The sequence below is a fragment of the Aquila chrysaetos genome, chromosome 12 (assembly GCF_900496995.4).
Source record: "Aquila chrysaetos chrysaetos chromosome 12, bAquChr1.4, whole genome shotgun sequence".
In the NCBI taxonomy this organism is placed as follows: domain Eukaryota; kingdom Metazoa; phylum Chordata; class Aves; order Accipitriformes; family Accipitridae; genus Aquila; species Aquila chrysaetos.
The window spans coordinates 24,186,479-24,206,288 of record NC_044015.1 but is presented as its reverse complement, the minus strand read 5'-3'; the positions used below and the strand labels follow the sequence as shown (position 1 = coordinate 24,206,288).

The following is a 19,810-nucleotide window of genomic DNA, read 5'->3' as shown; positions in this document are numbered from 1 at the left end:
AGAGGTAACTTCATGATACCTTTAAAAACAAAACTCTGAATAAAATCTTTACATGCGCAAAAGTAAGTTTGGTTGGGCTACTTACATGTTTTCTTAGTACTTTGCAAACTACCCATAAAGTACATGCTTTTCTTCAAAGTGCATTTTGAGATGTCTATGTAGGCTATGTGTTGTTACAAAAACAAAATAATTCCATACTGGTTTTATGTTCTAGGAAGCTGTTTGGTCACAGCGAGTACAATCTAGTACTTTCCTGATCATCATTAGGGATGTTGGAAGAACTGGAACATTTTTTATGTTGTCTTAGATTGTTCAGATGACTATGAAAACTGCTTTCTTGTAAATACCTAACTCAGTTCAAAACTGGTCAAGCTCTAAGACCTCCTGATGATACCTCTATCTGATTTAAAGAAGAAATTTGTAACTTTATAGAATTGTAATCTTCTGTACTTTAACTTACTGAACTAAGGTGTCACATCGAATGATGCCTACTCAAGAGGTTTGGAACAGTAAAAACTATTCATATCCTAATTCTGCAGTAAGGGTCCTGGTTTCTTACAGCAACTGTGTTTTAAAGAGATAATTTTACATTATCACTAAAACATTTGAGCTCCAAGGACCGAGTTATGCATTTTGCTGTGGATGAAAGATTTCCCTAGCTTTTATTCATGCAGGAAGGCACCCTTTGATACTCTGTAGAAGACAGTCTAGAAAACTTCACTCGGCCTTTAAAAATGAGCCTATAAAATAAAGGGTGTTGCCAAGCCAAGTTTTCTATAACAGGTTTTAGAAAACTGCAGAATCTTCCATTCTGGAAAGAACGTCTAATGGGATTTAGCTGAGATAAAGGAAAATTTCTAAAAGATGTGCCAAAATCATTATTGCTGTCTGTGAAGCAGAATAATGGATGCTTCCATGAGACTTTCTAAGTAGTAAATTTACAGTCTGTATTAAGCAGGACTTTAGTGTACAGATATTTTGCTGAGTTTCTGGAAGTAATAAATCCAGGACTGTGGCTGGATTTTAAATGTTAACTGAAATAATCAAGGTTCCTTGACTTTTTACGGGAAAAAACTTATTTCAAATAGAATAACTTTTTCAGATCTAGAAACCAGTTACTTAGTTCTGGTTTAACAACATGCCACTTGTTTTATTTACAGAGTTTCTAGTTGTGGTAAGGGTGCCATTTTTATTGACTTAAGCCTAGTGATAATAAAATTGCATTCCTGAGGTTTCTTATGTAGATTATCTGAAAATACCCTGAGGATTCCCAGGAGATTGTTGCCTCACTGCCTAGCTAATCAGACTCCCTATGGATATGTTTTTCAGGTACTGGCAGAAAGCAAGAAAATTAAAATAATTAATTTATGACAAAGCAGTGTATCTGTTGCCACTAATCTTCTTTCTCCCTCAAAGTCAATTTGTACTGGTTTTACCTGTTGAATATGTAATAGCTCTGCAGCAACAGAAAGGTGAATAAGTAAAGTTCCAGTGCAATTTTAACCTAACGTGAAACCCTTACTAGGGATGTTCCTGCAGTTTTTCATATTCCGTATGTGTTACCAGTTTACTTCTGTAATTGTGGTATTTGCTTACATCTGGTGAAGATGCAGGGATAAAGTGGCAATGATTGGATTTTGTCTAGTAGTGGCATTTTCTATGTGACTTTTAAGTGACATTCTTGGAAGATCTAATGTGGAGAAACAACTTGAAGACAAAACTTCAGAATACTTCTGTGGAATTTTGAAATGTCTAGGTTAATTGGGTTTCTACTCTGAACTTCTTTTCTTGAGTCCTACTGCCATAGTCCTACTTAACATACAAATGTTAAGTACTGAGAAGCACAGTGAATGGGGAAAATGTGTGGAAGTCATGGTCTTGAATTTTCTGAAGAATTGCAAGTCTGCCTGTTCCAGTAAGCAACCTGTGGTCCTATTCTTGGTAATATGGCATGTTATTGTCTTTCCCTCATGCTATTGTTACACTGGGTTGGAAAGCACTGTAAATAGGAAAAGCAATAGATGGTTGGGCCAAATTCACAGGTTAGGAGTCTTGAAAGCACATACAGGTACAACAACCTTAAAAAAACATGTAAAGAGGGTCCACCAATCTTACTCTTTCAATGTGAAATTTTATTGCTCCTGTCACACGTTTTCCTGGCCCTTGCTTTCAAAATATAATAAAATATTAAAATTCCCATTCCCTACATTCTTGTTTCTTGTCATTCTCTCTTGGTGAAAACCTGTATCACACAGTCAAAAAAATTCTACCTAACTCAATCCTTTAAATACAGAACTTAAGAAGGAAGAAGATTTCTTTGTATGTTTTCTCTGCCCCTTTAGAGGACAGTGTTCAAATAGCATACTCAAATTACTATGTTCCCAGTATTGACAATAAAGCCTCTTTGTCATGGAATGAGTGACTAAATGCAGATCTGTAAGTACATGTCTGCTAAATCCAAAGTAACTGTAGCTCTTCTGTTAAACTTTGCTAACTTCATCTATATGGCATGAAAGCACTGTTAAAGCATGTTATCTGTTCGCATTGACTTTTTAAGGCTCTACTAAGTTGCTAGAGTGCAGTATCTTTCTATAAATATGAGATCTTTGTAGTCACAGACTGTGGGCTTTGTTAGCCTTTCCAGATCTTGAGCCCAAAATAAGCTGGTGAAACAGATGGGAAAGTGGGAAGCTGGAATTACATGGGCAAAGTGAAAGCTCTTGGGTAATCTTAACTGCAAATTTTCATGCTTTCAAGCACTTCCCTTGAAATTAAAATTTATATCTCTAATGCCATTCATTTATATCTTTATACCATTCTTATGGTTAAGTACTTGTAACCTGGATGATAGAAGGATTGTATTTTGGAGTTTGTAAATGTCATTATATTAAAGGAAAATCAAATGCCTTCTCTTGGTTATTCTAAGATTTATAAATCAGTCATCTGTCATTACTGATACAGCTTGCTTCTTGCTTTTGCCAGTAGATTATTATAGTAGATGAGCTATGAAGAGCAGACAGAAGTTTGATTTAAAAAGCAAAGTGAGGGAGAGAAACCTTTGTTCCTTTTAACCCGATACTACATTTTACTTGTAATGCTTGTTTATGCTTTTTCAAGCATTGCAGAAATAAGTTTTTCAGAGATAGAGTTTTAAAAAGGGGGTTTTTATTATTAAGCACTGTAGAGTCCAGCTTTTGTTTTCTGGTCATGAACTTTGTTAGACAAAAAAAGTTGGGTTTTATTTGTTTGTTTTGATTAATTAAAAAATTACAGGAGTAAACTTAGTGTCATCTTCTAGGCTTGTATATTCATCTGATAAAAATCTGAAAGAAGCTGAGGAGCTGGCTATGATGAAAAAAGTATTGGAACCCAAATTAATACAAGAAAACAACATTGCTACTCTTCAGAATATTCAAACAAATGTAAATTGTCTTGGAGATGGTAAAAACACACCTGTTGATCAGAATACTCCAAGTGGAGCTGTGCAGAAAGAAGTTGCTTGTTCATCCTGTATTGAAGATGAAATTCCAGAAGTAGTCGTTGATGCAGAAAGCAACAAAGCCACTGCAGGTAGCTTTGGAATTATACTTTTGTTTGTTTATTTTTGTCTTTTAAATAATTATCCAAAGACTTATACAGATGTAAAAATGCAGGCAAAGATAAAAGCTATTGTTATAACACAAGTTACATGGATATTCTTTGCTATGGTCTACCTCATTCTCTCACACTTTGAAAAAATGAATTGCTGCAGAAGTTTGGCAGGAGTGGTTCCCAGCCAATGTGCAGCATAATAAGACAGGACTTGCAAGGCATCGGGCATGTTCATCGGCATTGTGTCCAGTCTTTTCTCTGTAATACAGCAAACTTGAGTATTCACCATGGGGGAGTTCCACAGAGCAGAATCTCTCCATTCCTTTCCTTTTCTAGCAAATTACAGTAGCTCCACTTGTTTTATGAGGATTTTGGAATCTTTCAGAATCTTCCCTACTATAACCATGAATGAAGTAACACAAGGAAATATGTAACTGCATCTACACCAGAGGTGTTGGCTGCTACAGCTGTGTCAGTAAGACAGGATCAAGCAACAAGTCTGTTCAGGCAGAAGCTTGTAGCACTACATGACCCTGAACTTCTTCAGAGTCTACTTTTCTTTACTGCAGAGTTACCAGATCTCTGTAGAAAAAATGAACTGGCTACATAATGTTACAAAAGAGTAACTGTAGCACTTCTATAGATGTCAAATACCAAGCATTGGTCAAATTCCTCATATCTCAAGTCAAAACAAGAAGTAAAATGCAAGGTCTAGAAAACCTTTCAAGGAAAATTCTAGCTTGAATATGCAATGTTTAAAAAAATTAATTATGTCAGATTCTTCTTCTCAAATATTTTAAGTTGTCTGTACTGTCAGTAGTCTAGTCTACACTGGACAAAGTGAAAATAGCTGTTTCTCTCCATCTGCAGGTAATTCCAAACTAGAAACTGCATCTGTGTTAGGACAAGACTTAATGATGCTCTACAAGAAGCGCTGTTGTCCAGATATTAATATCTGCATAGAAGGCAAAGATTTTCAAGCTCACAGGTACATAAGTATTTACTGTAAAGTATTTCAACCAAAATCCTTCTAGTATAAAATGCTGCTGGTACTCTGTATCTATAGTAAGTTATTGCTGGTACTGTTATCTAGCTGTGAACCATTATAGTTTTTAGGTCTTATGTGATAAGTGGCTGTACTTTGATACTAAGGAAAATTATTTATCTCATTAACAGCAACTATTGTGAAAACAACTGCGTTTTTAGCACTTCTAAGATTGCCATTGTAAACTCATATAATGAGTACATACTCATGTATAAATACTGTGTAGGTTTTCTTTGCTAACCTTTTTTTAAATAATCTGTGCTCTCTGAAGAAAATGAAAAATCAATCAATAAACTATTCAGCTATTAATGCTGAATAAAATTACCATACAGGTACAAAGTTTCTGGAGTAGTAATTTTTTTTTTTTTTTTCTGCTCTTCAGAACTGCATACGGAATCTGATTCTACTTTCATTACTTCAGTCATGTAGATGTAAAGATTGTCAGCAGCCTTTAGTAGGTCTGAAGTCCAAGACCATTTAAGAACTTTGGCTTATTGGACTTCTGTAGGTTGGGAAAGCAAATTAAAGTGTCAGTACCATTCCTTGTACCTTTGATATGAGTCTTGTTTGCATTTGAGATAGCAAACTAGACAGCCTGTATTTTGTTCCCTTTGAGTATATAAATAACAGAGAGATTATAAAAAACCTTTACCACTTTTAATATTTTCTCAACACAAAACCGGGGGGGGGGGGGGGTGTTATATTACTGACGTTACAAATATCTTTACAGAAGATATGTCATAATGGGGCAGGGGGGTATTTTATTTTTTTAAATAATAGAATTAGGATATATACTACATTTCCAGAATGTAGTGTAATTAGATTTCTTTCTTCTGGTCTACACTGCAAGAAGACATGTTCTCAGGTCTGTAACTTTGCGAAACGAATAATTTATGCAAAAAGAAAGTCAACAAAAAGATTTCATCAGCAGAGCTTCTTTAATTTAGGCCATTTGCTGCCTGGAGCAATGTATCTACTCTAACCAGCATCAAAAAATACGGAGTAAATCATAGAGAAAACAAGGATGTTCTGAAACAGGCACAAGACTTGCTTATTTTAGTACTGTATCATGTGAACAGTAGGAGTCAATAAGGGAAATCTAACTTTGGGTGTAACTGTGGTGAAAGCACCAGTATGATTTACTTATTTTAAGGTGTTTTTTTTAAGTTCTCAAACAGAAGACAGTTTAAGCCCCCATGCTCACCCACCTACTTATCTCAGTATTCCTTACTTTCTCATTAAGTCCTATGAACTTCCAGTAGACTTCACAGTGTGAGCAACAGTGCTCTGAGAGAGTTGCCAAGCTACATCTTCCTAGTGCTGTGTTGCATTCTTACAGAGCTCTGAGTGGAGCAAGTCAAATTTGTTCAGTCATAAACTTGTGGCATAAACCATGACAGTAGGAAAGCAGAGATAATTTTACTTCAGATTAATTTGGCATGTCCATGTATTTTATAAGTTGAAATTTTATCAATGTATATTTAGGTAGTACAGACTTGTCCATATTCTACTGAGTAGCTGTCTTATTTAAAATGAGTCTTTGAAATATCCACTTCAACTATGCTCTTGAAGTTGATCTAGCCCTGTTCATTTCTAAAATTTATTTGGAAGAGGATGACAAAATTGGAGATAGTGTACTTCATATCTCCATGATATTGTGTTATTGTATCTTACACACATGCAATCTTGGTTTTATATTCAAAATTTCAAATACTCAAAGTTGTGATGTAATGCCCATTTACGTGTGGACATACTTCACACTGAGAAATGAAACATTCTGTAAAAGCTTCATTATTATTATTATTATTATTGCTGGATGAATCACAGGAGGAATGTGCAAGCAGTTCCTAATTTAAAGTTTTGAGACTTCTGAAGCAGGAGGAGGGAAGAGAGATGAGAGATTCCAGAATATATAACGACTACAAAAAAGACCATAAATAGCATTCTTCTTACTTCTTCCTACGCAAAATGAGAGTGCTCTGAAACATTTTAAGAGCCAAAAAATACATGTAAGAGAAAGGATTCTCATGCTTGATATAACACTTTGCTTTTTCTGCCACGGGAAATACATTACATAAAGTAATTTTATAAATAATAGGAAGCTTAGTAAGTGTCAGGGAAAAACTGTATGTATGAGAATATTATCTACAGCTGTGATAGCCCAGATAAGATACATAAAAGCTAACACTATAACTGCTGTAAATCTGGAAGGGTGAAATCATAAAGCAGTTTTCATCTACCATCTTCTCTTCCTTTCTGCCCTTCCACTTCCACCTTGAGAAGCTCCTGTTGCAAAGGTCTTCTCATCTGGTTTTTCGAAGACTGTGATACTGGTGGAGATACGGAGATACACAGACTACTGGTCTGGGGTTTCTTTATTGTCTTTGATGGAAGTAGTAGTAAATCGAATTAGCCCCTTTATGGCCAGTTATGCCTTTAAATATACACGGGTGGTAAGTCTAAACAGAAGTAATTCATAGCTTTTCTTAAACAGTGCTGGAAACACACATCATATTGTTGTATCAGATGTTAGTATGAAGTTTGTTTGACTTTTACGATGTGCTGGTAGGTGGCCAGCCAATTTTGAGTAAGAGAAGTTTTATACTTCTCTTTTCATTTTAATAAATACACATTCTGTAGTATAGAAATAATTTAAAAGATTCAGGATATAATTATTTGGCTAAAATGGGGCTGTATAAACAATGTTATTTATTGTTATTTGGTAAATAAACCAGAAGAAATAAATTTGCAATTTGATATCATATAAAAGGAAACTCTGTGTGAACGTCGAAGTCACCCTAGAAACAAGCTTTAACTGAGAAATTTAGAGTACTGTTTGTTTTTTTTCTCTAGCATATTTTGAAATTCCAAACATACTGGAAGAAAAGGCATGCAGTATACAGATGACACCTTAAAGCATAAAGGGCAAAGATTTAAGTCAATGTTATCAAAGAGTCTCATAATAAATATTTGTATCTAGTGGAATAATGTTTACTTTTTCTCTCTCAGGGCCATTTTATGTGCCAGATCTAGTTACTTTGCTGCTATGCTGAGTGGAAGTTGGGCTGAAAGCTCCCAAGAGCACATCACTCTTCAAGGGTAAGTGTTGTCTTTGCAAGTCATGTGGGAGCAAAGGTAGGCAATTTAAAATCACTGCAAATATGTAACAACTGTGCTGTGTATAGAGCACTGAAGATTAATCTGCCTTGACACTTTTCTTCAACCTGATCCATTTCCTGAGTACTGTTTTGACTTCAGTATGAAACAGCTTGTGTAGTGTATTTGTTAATATTGTCAGATGGTTCAGGGAAGAAGTCTCTTTCATCAGCAGAAGAGTACTAATCCTTTTTTGTAGAGTATGTTTTAGTATTCACAGTCTATTTTACAATTATATTCTTTCACTTCATGTTGTACATGTCATGAAAAGTATTACAAATGTCTGAACAGTGTAATTTATTTTCGTATCTATTTGTACAGTAAGAGTATACTTACAATGTAAAGATGAATAAACAATTACATTTCTTAAATAGTGTTTAATAATGATATTTCAGCATCATACACTAAAATAATTTTGACTAATGTGCTTGTTCGCAATGGCTTTCTGTGTGAGAGCCGAAAATAATGGAGCTGTCAGTGTAGGATAAATACTTAAGACTTCAAAGATAAACTGGGGACTGCCAGGTTAGTTCTTTTCAGTATCAGAAAAATCAACTGAAATATATTAAATTTTCTTTAAAAGCAAACTAATACTGATACTTGTATATGTTAGCCTTTTTTGTTCAGGCATGATGTTGGCTGACTTAGCTTTCTTCAGAAAGAACTGTGTACCTTACAGTGCTGCAAAATATAATTTGTGTTAATATAAAATTGCTTGGCCAAGTGATACTTTCTCCTATTTTCATAATTTTAGTTTTCTGTCAGTGTAATAATATTGCTGCAAAATCAGGAAGGTTATCTGTTGATTTGGTTATAACTTTCTAATCCTTATAAAACAATACACTTCTAATTTAATTGATTCCTTAGCTTTTATGCTATACATAGTATGTTTTAGAGGCTGATAATCAACAATTACTCTGGTATTTATACTTCTCTCCCTGTAATTGATTTCTACATGGTTAAGAACTTTTTGCCCTTATTTTTCAGTAGAGGCTTTTTCCTGAGAAGTACTTAATCTTTATAGAGTATATTCATATGCCAATGTCTCTTAATTTCTGTTATTAAGAATCGTATCCATAATTTTACCTTTTCTAGTTCAGTTTTCTGTTTGGTGCAGATTTCCATGCTGTCTTTTTAAACACTTATAAATAAAGTACATATGGCTTACTCTGAAATAATGAAAATTCTACATAGGTAACAGCTGTCAAGGCTGCAGGGAAACTCCTTCTTGCTGATTTTATGGCTATCACGTACTAATATACAGAGGCACAACTGTGCTGATTTCACTTCTTAGCATGTTGCAACATGGTAGTTTTCTTCCTTTTGTTTTTAGTCATCAATGTCTGTTGCTTAAACATGTCTAATGTTTTAAAGGGTCTTAGCTCAATCTGCATGACTATATTCCATTTATACTGATGTACACAGTACTTGTGGGTTCTGAAGATTGCATACCAAGACGTATGTACGTAAATACAATAATGTATTGTTCAGGAGATTGTGTCCACCATTTAAAATAGACATTCTATGCCTTTCTGCATTATGGTGCTGGGACGATGCGAGGATGCAAACACTACTCTGTGTAAGAATTCCATATTTCTTAATCTAAATCTAGGCATAAAGATTTTTTTCTAAATAATTTGAGATGCAAAATTCCTACTTAGCATTGCAATAAAACTATTAAATGTATTTTTATTGTGGGAAAAGCTTAAATATATCATAAAATCAAGAATTAAAAAAAATTATTGTAAAACAATTTTTAAATATATGGTTGCTTAATAATTGACTTATTACTAGTAAAGAGCTTGGAGATGATGAAAAAAATCCTTTATATTATCAGTGTAAATAATCTAGATACTAGTATTAGTCTGTTTATGACTTATTTTCAAAGATTTAAAGTATTACAAAGTTTCAGCAAGACTATTGAGTAGCAAAATTCACCCAAAATATAGTTCATCTAGATACTTTCACATTGCAGTTATCTTGAAAATAGCTTTATATTTATCAGATCATTTACCTTCCATTCACAGAACAGCTGGATGATGTATCAGGCTTTTGACCAACTTCCTTTGGCTAAGAAATTTGATGCATTTTATTCTGGACACGTCTTTATTTGTACTTTTTTCCTTTCTTTTTTGCAGCATAAGCCATGTAGAAATGAGTGTCATCTTGCATTTTATATATGGAGGTATTATGGACTTCCCAGACAAAGTTGATGTTGGGTATATGTCAACTTTTATTATTTTTTAATTGTAATTTGTGCTTGTTCTGTATTTTCTCAGTTAAAAGTCAAAAGGAAAATCCTTCATATAGTATAAATAAGACAAAGATGTCAAATATAATGATCATTACACCTAAACATACTTGAGGAAATTCCAAAAATAAAGCTGTTGAAGAAATCTTATTTATTTGACAGCTACTGGAAAAAGTGTGCCAGCCATTTTTGGAATATTACGTGAGGAGAGTGGAAAAACAGGAGGGTGTTTTATACCAAAATAATTCCCAATTTGCCTGTACGTTCCTTTTCATTTTCAGAATAATATATACAATGTGTGATAATATGTAACAGTTAATATTTGGAATTTATTTTTAAATAATCACTTGAGTTGATGCAAAGGCTAAGTAGTTAATCTCAGATCCATAAAAGATGATATATAGCAACCAATGTAAATGTTGGCATTTTCTTCTGGGATAGTTTTTAATCACAGTTTAATACATAATTGTGTATTAGTGAAGTAAGTTCTGACATGTGTAAATTCCCTGAAACCATTTATATATTAGCTGTTGAACTCTGCCACTAAACATTAAAATGCTACAATTTCTTAATGTTAGAAATTGTTCAAAGTTTGTCTGTCTAAAATAAAAATATGCAATTGTTTATAATATGTCCAAATGTCAATGCTTAGGTAATTAATTGATACAGAAAATAAAACTATGGTGTTAATTATTATATAAAATAATTCATAGTTTGCTCACTGTGCTTTTTAGTATTTGGAAGGGGCATAATTCTCAGATATGATGACATCAATAACATTTTACATAATCCTTGGAAAAAAACTACAAAAAAAAAAAACCCTCTGCTGGCACAAATATCTTTTTCACTTGCTACCTTTAAAATAGAGAAACTGAGAGTCTTCTAAAGAGTTTCTCAGTCAGTGGCTGAGGCTTTTATATCGACTGAACTTAGTGGTTGGGAGATTATTATTAGGTCAATACGTGTTCCTGTTTGAAGATTATTCTTTGGCAAGTTTCACACTTGGTTATCAGTCCATTTCTGCAGTAAATTCTGACTGAACAAAGAGGTGAAATTAGCATGTAAATTGTCTTGTAAGCAAAATGCATATATCAAAATGATTTTTGATTCCTGTTGCTACTGCTTTCTCTTTAGTCGCATGTTGGGCATTGCAGATATGTATGGGCTAGATGGGCTGAAAGAAGTAGCTATCTACATTTTGAAAAGAGATTACTGCAATTTTTTCCAAAAGGTATGTCAGTTCTCATGCTACTTCGTGAGCTGTAAAGCTTAAGAAGAATTTTGGTTTTATTACTTAAACATCACATTGATGAGATACTTAACAACTGTGTGGTCAAGGTGTTAGCTTAAGTCAACGGAGCCTATTCTTATGTGTAAATCTGCTAAATTCACTGTGATTGATGATGGGAGTAAGGCCTGTGGTTATCATCCACCTATTTATAGAAACTTGTAAACCACAGCTGATGAAAAGCAGTATTTCACACAATTCAATATATTAAATTACATGGAGTATAATTTAATACATCCCATTGTATACATAATTGTACTTTAATAGGAATATGGAAATACTACATATTTGCATATCAGGTTTTCTGGGCATATATTTAGAAAATATTTCTGTTCAATTAGTTTAAAAACAAACAACTGCTCAGAGTTGAGCATTTTCTTGCACTAGGCTTACTAGACTGAATGCTACTTTATTGACATGTGTGGAAACAGATGACTTCCCTATTCTGCATAAAGGCAAACAAACTTAAATATCATAGTAGCTAACAGTCCTTCTGTTTTAAATGAAGATTTTGTACTTCTGTACAGTCTCTTCTGTAAGTCAGAATGTACAATAATTGTGATAATATGCTAACAATTCTAGCCTGTTCCTGGAAAACAGCAACCTGTACTAGAGTGCATGGCTATTGCTTATTCATTGGGAGTGGAAAACCTATATGCTGCTTGCATGAAGTAAGTAAAATAAAATAAATTATTGTTTATGTTTTTCATTTCTTTGCTTTCTGTTGAAATTATTTTATTTTGCAAGATTGGGTTTATTTTGGCATATAAAATGTTCACATTTAAAACATTTTTTTTCTTCACAATACTTTAGAGGCATCATTTATGCTAACAAGTGAAGATGGAACATTTTTCATCTTCCTTACCTAAGAAAGGCTCTCTTTTCAACAGATGGGTAGGAAAACATTTTGCAAAATGTTTGTCAGAGAGAAGCTTTGCCGGTTTACCTACTGAACTTCAAAACAACTGTCTTGTTATGTTGATTAACTCTTTGGTAAGTAGTATGTAGTGTGCTTTATATAAAACTAGAACAATGTAAATTTTTTCCTTATTTAGCTGTACAGTGTAATTCAAGAGATAATAAATATAGTATTTAAAATCTGTAGTACACTTAAACTATGTAAAAATTCCCATTAAAATAACAATTTACAAACAGATTTTGATGTGCAGATGTCATCGTTATGCTTCAGGGCAGTCTAGTGATAATCACATCCAAGTCCAGCATAATAATACAAAATAAGTTTATGAAACACAGCTGTGACATCATAGCACAACATTATGTATTCAGATAGCGAGGAACAGCAAATTGGTTTATCAATTTCTATGTTAGGTGGCGGCATACATCATCTGTGATTGCCTTTTCCTCTTTACCTATATTCTAATTTGGAAAAAATGTACTTTTTTTTTTTTTTTCAGACTTCAGGTGATCACTGCCATTTGTTTACAGGCAAGCTGACTTTTCAAAAATAAAGTAACAGTATAGTATACACTTCTTCTACTTCTCAGATAACAGTACTGAACTGGTCCCCTCAAAGCTCGGCATTCATTTTTTGTGGCACATACTTACATTGTTCCGTTTCAGGTCTGCCTAAAGTTAAGTACTTTCTAATTGTGTTTCTGTATAAAACTATGCTCAGAGCTGACTTAAAGTAACTGATTTGAACTAGACCTGTTAACAGGAATTTGGTCCAGTAATTAGCCTATAAATGCACTCAATTGGAACAGAGATATGAAGAGTACATAGAGGAGCTAAAGGTGAATCTGTACAGCTGCTGCCAAGCATGAGTATGTATGTGGCTGTAATGTGGATTGGCATATGTGAAGTTTAATCTAACTAGCTCAGTTAACATTCACAGGACAACTTTGGTTCTAGCACACACCAGACATCTAAGTATGTGATGTCTCATATATCTCATGCTGAAGTCCTTGGCCCCATGTCTCTGTTATTGTTGTTATCCAAGCTAAATAGCTCAGGTATGGCTACCCATGCTGCCAAACATACCCGTAGTTCAAGAGATGCACTCTTAAATGGTTCTGGCCAAGAGCTGCCCCTCACTGAGAGGCCTGTGAAGGCTTCTTGGGACTGTTTTTTCTCAGGACTTCTTTGATGGAGTACTTACCCCATCAAGTGCTGAGGCCAGCAGGTCAGTTGTGAGTGGTGGTTGCTACTGCATATTCAGGTGGAAGCCTGAAAAACAAGAGATTTCAGAGCTATGTGGCTGTACCAAGAGAAGCTTGAGAGTATCCACAGTTAATAGAAACCAAACAGTCCTTCTGCCAGAATGCATAATTTCGAACAGAATAAAGATAGTAGCTGTAGCTCTTAAGATACTATGTGTTCTGCCATTATATTAGATCAGTATACTCAGTTGTTTCTAGAATATATACATAGCTTTGTATGTCATATGTTGTATAAATATTTCAGAAGTTTTCAGTTCATTCTGATCTACAGGTGTTCTTAGTTACACCACCACCCATCTCTAAACTAGCTTAGGTATGTACTGTAGCCAAGAGTGTATGTAGACACAGTTCTAGGCTCTTCGCCAGGCACCCTTGTGCAACATTATCAGGACAACTTAAAGGTAAACCTAAGGTACTTCAGGCTTTCCTTCACCTCTGTGCCTGTTATATCAAGATGCTGTGGTTACAGTTTGTGTTGAAATACGTGAGCTATCTTTAAGCTACCAGCATTTGCACTGTGGTCCTTGGTACTGCTCCAGTTGTGTACCCAGCTTCTCTGGAAGATTTTTGCACTCTGGACTAAAGTGTGTTTTGGTTCCCATTTTACTGACTTAAAATTTGTGTTGGTGTGCCTTTGCAAGGTTCAGTGGTATTTTATGGACTGAAGCCTAGAAAGCTTTCAGAATTGCAAAATTAAAAATAAAGCATAAGCCTCTTCTGCCCACAGAACAGTTCTGATGAGTGATCATTAACTCTGAGCTCATAAGACACCCAGTCCAAAAACTTGTGGAACTCCCAGCGGAGTTTTTCACAGTCTGCAAAAATGCTTAATGCTGCTTGAGGGAGAAAGAAGAAAAGGTCTGACATTAATTTTGCAGGGGATACTGAATGTTTTACAATCATCTTTTCTCTGCTGCTACAGTTCTCTGCTGTAAAACTTGTTAACAGTTACACCCAGTTAAACAGTATGACTCTACTGATCCTTTCATTTACCAATCTTGGAAATGTAAAACAATGTGGGGCAGCCCTTCAGAGGAAGAAAAGGTGCAAAGAAAAGGAGATTGCTGATCAGGAAATCTCTGGGAAGCCACAATGATGACCACAGAAACATTAAAAGGGGAGTGCAGTTTAAAACACTGTTCAGGTACTTATCCCTGGTGTCTAAACTACCTGCAAGAAAATTACCATTTTTTTTAGATAAGTGGACTCCACTTTAGAATGATTAGGAAAAAAATATAACAAGACAAGTAAAATTCAGTTAGAGCCACTCCTACAAAGTGCTGATTTAATTAGAAGTCAATTAAGGCATTTTCTATTTCACTGGAAGTGTCTAATGGAGTAAATGCTTATTGCCTTGTGAGCAGGGGCTGAATTCTGGACAATTCAAAAAACTTGTAATTGAGTCCAGTGGGTGCAAGATCAAATAATAAGCATATACTTAATCTTTAATCTACCTTATATGCATAGAAGCAAACTGGTTTTGCCCACAGATGAGTAAAATAATAAAATACAGTTGAACAATGGCTGGCCAGATTTTATGTTTTAACTATAATATGCATGAGGAAAATCCTCCCTGCTTTCTACTTTGCATGGGACAAACATGATTATAATCTGAATTTACAGCAGGGGTTTTTGTGTCAAATATTTACCTGAATTGTTGCTTTCTCCAGTGTTACTGATCTTACTGCATAATTTATCAGTGACATGCTAGGCCATGTTCAGTAGAGCTTTCAATCTAATGTGGATAACAATAAATTGCAAGTCTTTTTAAGTGATGTGTTAGCCAGTAGAAGTTGCCCTCAGGTACCGTGCTGATGCAATGCATGCATGTAATGCATGAAAGACACAGACCAGGGGGATAAATATTAGCAAATCTGTTTGTTTGTTTTAAATGTAACTATAAACATAACAGTTATGTTGCTTAGAGAAACATTAGACAACAAAGAGGGTAAGTTCAATTAAAACTCTTGTCTGGGAAGGCAAGTATTTGATGTCTGACTCTCTTAAATAAAGCAAAAGGATTCATAACTCTGAAAATGCTTGGGTATTTCTGTATCCCAAATGCTAGGCCATCCACACTCACCGAAAACTTTCACTTCCCCATTTTACTACATCTTTCAGTGACCTAAAAGGTTCTTCTCTATTCAGTTTCTCCCATTAACATTTGCCTTACATTGTTCAGGACTGCAGTATGTAATGATACACAGTTGAAAAAATAACAGTAAAAGCCACTGAAAACTTTACTGCCTAACTTCAGCAGGCAAAACAGAAGCAGTAGATTTTTCTTCTGCTGCTTTAGTTTCAAAGGTAGGTATAATGTTCAGAATTATCAAAATCCAAATTTACTTAAAGAAGGGAAATTAGACATGATTGGATCCTTGTGTAAGTGTTCAGTAACTAAACAAACTATTTTATGAGCAGCAATTCTTTAGATGATTACTTGGCAACAGGCTAATTTCTGGTTTTATTTTAAGAACAAGAAGAATGCTGCTTTCCTTTTGATGGAGAGTGACCGGCTGATCAATAGTCTTCCCCAAGTGAAATGGACAGAGACAGCTGTGGCCTTGGCATCTAGGCTACAAGAAGAATGTGTAACATTTATTGTGGCAAACTTCCTACATGTAGTACAAAGTGAAGGCTTCTCTATTTTGTTGCAGGTAAAAGTGCCCTCAAGTTATTGTATGCTTCCAAATAAATTGAATTGTATCCCACTTTGGATAGTTCAGGCTGCTAAATAATCAAAATAGTTTCAACTTGTGCTTTAAAGTATAATTCTATGGAAAATTAAAAAAAAAATTGGCAGTGCTTAGGTTTTTTTGGCGGTGGTTTGGTTGGGTTTTTTCACTGCAGTTTTAAAACACATTAATACTTTGATATGCAGGGTTCATACTGCGTTCTGGTTATGTGCCTCTTAAGCAAAAGTTCTAGTGAATTTAGTACGACAGTTTCTGTGTTGGAAAGAGGTAAATATATACATAAGCTTCGAAAAAGCTTTCAGACCCCTAGAACAACAGCATGTTCTTACAAGAATGATTATGAGTATTAGCAGTATACTCAAACTTCTACTGATTTTTGTTGCGAGTTGCAAGAATGTGGCAATGCTGCAAGTCCTAGTAAGAACATACCTAGTCATCTAGCTGGTTCATTTCTCCCACGAAAGATTGTTTTAATATGTATAGAGGATTAAAACAATAAATAGGGAGATGTTAAAACATTTGGCCTTTGAATCTAGAGTTGCATGTGGCTGTAAATTCATCAGTGTGCTTGTTCCTAAAATTTGGGTTAGTGAGAAGCCTCAGGATGATTTGCTAGAGGCCTGGAGAGGGGTGGGGTTATGGAATGGATACAAAGGAAGATGCTCAGCTTTGGAATACCTCCTGCACAGCGTGATAGCAGATTGCTCAGTAATGCTTTTGCATACGAAGTACACTCTTTTGTTTTAAACGGCTGCCTTTTGTTGTTTCCTCAGGCACAGGCGATGAGCAGCAAACCTGACCTTCTAGAACTAATTTTTAATGCAATTGAAAAAAGTATTAATAATGAAAATAGCTGCTTGCTTCTTGTAGCTGTGGATACATTGTTGGACTCCACAAATGTGAAGGAGATGGTAGGTTTTTCAATGTGCAGTGTTTGTAGGAAAAACTATTCTGGTATTGTTTCATGCAGTGGTTCAAATCAGATGATGTGGTTTGAGCTCAGGTGGCATCTGCATAAATCCAAGGTCCTGTTGGAAGTGCAGAAAATGTTGGCATTTGTTTACTGGATATTAACACTTTTTTCCTTTAAGGAGAAACCCTATCTCTGGCAATAAAAAAAATTATTATCTATTACTGAGAATGTAAGTCCCATGGGCACCACTGCTCTGCTGATCTTTACTATCACTTTAAATTTCTGATGAGAAAAAACTTATCAAAATGTTGCATTACCTTAAATTTACAGGGGAAGAGAGCTTATTTTCCTTCTATGTATCTTTGCCCCTGTTTTTGTAAGTAAGTCACAGCTACATTTGCTTTTGTTTAAGACTGTCCTCTGAAGCAAGGACTGCCTCTTAATCTAGGGTCTGGTTTTTCGGATTGGGGGGAGGTGTCAGTCTCCATATGTGTATATCTGCACAATCTAAATAATGATATTTAAGCTGTGGTTGACTGTAACGCTGTGGATAATTCATGAATAGCATGACATACTGATTAAAATCCAGAATGATGCTACAAGCAAAGAATCAAAAATAAATGCAAAATGAATTACTGCAAGCTGGTGTTATTGTAGATCTTTGTGGTTAAAGCAATGAAAATTTAATCAGATACATTATTTTTCCCTAGAGTATTTGACCTTGTTGTGACACAGCTGACAGTAAAGAGCTATTATGGGGTTCATTTAAGAAAAAAAAAAAAAAAAAAAAGAAAGAAAGAAAAGGAAGGGAGAAAAGAGCAATGTGGTGTTTTCTAGTGCTGTAGTATGCCTTGGTTTTAAAGTATTGTAAAAATCACTGTGGTGGGCAATAATCCTTCAAAACCAGCATCTCCATCCACCAGACCATTATAAAATATAAGTGATGACATCATTGATCTAGCTTAGGGAGTAAGTAGATTCTGAAAGGAATAATGACTGGTTGCTATGACAATATGCCCCTCGCCAGCTGCTGATTTGTTACTTGAACACAGGGGTTTACGTGCAAGATCCAGGCTCTGCGTGATAAGCTCTGGGTCTTCCTGGTTCAGTCTTTTTATGCTGTTCGTCACACAGAAAGCTGGAAGCTGATGAGGCCAGACCATCAACATAAAATACAAGCAGGTACGTCTGGCATCAAATGGCATTAGAATTTTTTAGCAGTTTGTTTAGTAGATAAAATGTAGGTGGTATTGTGGAGCCAGATACAAATTAAAGCAATGTTTATGATGCTCTAGGTTTTTGAAGTGGTATTTTAGAATACAAGCATGATAGCATGCTTAGCTAGTTTCAAACATGGAAATCAGTAAGTCATTTTCTGTGAAAAGTCTCCCCCTTTTTTCCTTTTTAGCAGTGTATGTAATAGGAACCAAAACCATGTAGATTGATTCTATTCTTATTTACAGCTACTCTAAATTATTGAAAATACTGCAGTAGGATTAAAAACCTTATCTGTCTCGTTTTTAAGGAGATAAGCACTGTGGATTAATTAAATTTGCACAAAGCAGATTATCTGTTCTATGAATTCAGTTTCTGTCCTTTACTATTTTCTCCATAATGTATAAATACTGCTTGTCTCTTGCATAATGCTTATCTCATGCACTGTGAGTAAATGCAGATAGCTTGAGTTCACAGTTGATTGGTATTGTGGTATTGTGTATGCTACTGCAGAGAGCCCCTAAGGAGCTGCATAGTGTTCTCTCCAAATTTTAACAGACAGCACTCCCAAGAAAAAGGAGGTTTTGTTCTGAATGTTTCTTTGTTTTGAAGTACACAAGTATTCTGAGGATGCGGAACTGATGATGGAGTTCGGGTTATGGTTGAATATTAGCTTTGACAGTACAGTGTTATAAAAGAATGTGTTGAAGCCTTCTCTAAAATCAAATTACTTTTGATTCAAAAGAGAAATAAACATTTTGGTGTCCTTTTTGTTAAAGACATTAGTAGCTAGGATATGATAGTTATAAAATTGTTTATGCCTATAGGTAGATGAAAATTTTATTCTACAATTACATGCTGAGAGAAGGATGCAGTGACAGTCTTTCTAGGCATGATTTAGGGATGTAGTCAAATAACATTTCACTGCTACTGTATAAAACAGGTTTATGATTTCTTTCTGGATTATAAAATCCTTCAGAAGCTCAGGAGCTGTCTTTAGAAACAAGTGTGTAGGGTTTGGGGTTTTTTTTATTTGAGGTGTTTTATTTTTAGGATGATCATGTCCTTATTGTAAATAATGTTTAGGCTGCTTTGCACTAGTGCTTTCAATACAAAAAAATATTTAAGACCAAGGTGTGCCTTAGTTGTCCAAAGTCCATCTTGCCAGAAATTGTTTTCTTTTCTTTTAGATTAAATTATAACTCTGAGCTAGCATACATTTTATATGTAAACAGACAGGCTGAAATGTTTGCATAAATTATCTGTTTTTAATTACAGGCAGAGTGATTACACAATACTGGTAGACAGATTTTAATCTTCAGGTGAATTATGTCCAGGATAACTTAAATCAACTTTCATCTTAAAGATTTCTGGTGGTGGCTTATCTTCTAGAGGTTTAACCTATATAGAATTAGAAGGCTATAATAGAGGAGGAAACATGCCAAAATAAAACAGATGATATTGTGGGGTTTTTT

General features: G+C 34.7%; 1 protein-coding gene across 5 annotated transcripts in view; it reads left to right on the top strand.

Moving 5' to 3' along the window:
* Positions 1 to 19,810, top strand: part of BTBD8 (BTB domain containing 8) — a 44,330-nt gene that overhangs the window by 7,598 nt on the left and 16,922 nt on the right. For 2 of the 5 annotated variants that reach the window (XM_030032867.2, XM_030032870.1), the window contains exons 3-12: positions 3,299 to 3,570; positions 4,462 to 4,579; positions 7,646 to 7,735; positions 9,931 to 10,011; positions 11,178 to 11,274; positions 11,914 to 12,002; positions 12,222 to 12,324; positions 15,986 to 16,168; positions 16,981 to 17,118; positions 18,173 to 18,302. In XM_030032867.2, coding sequence (XP_029888727.1) covers positions 3,299 to 3,570; positions 4,462 to 4,579; positions 7,646 to 7,735; positions 9,931 to 10,011; positions 11,178 to 11,274; positions 11,914 to 12,002; positions 12,222 to 12,324; positions 15,986 to 16,168; positions 16,981 to 17,118; positions 18,173 to 18,302 — 1,301 coding nt within the window. The other 3 variants (XM_030032868.2, XM_041127983.1, XM_041127984.1) reach the window with 3 other exon arrangements.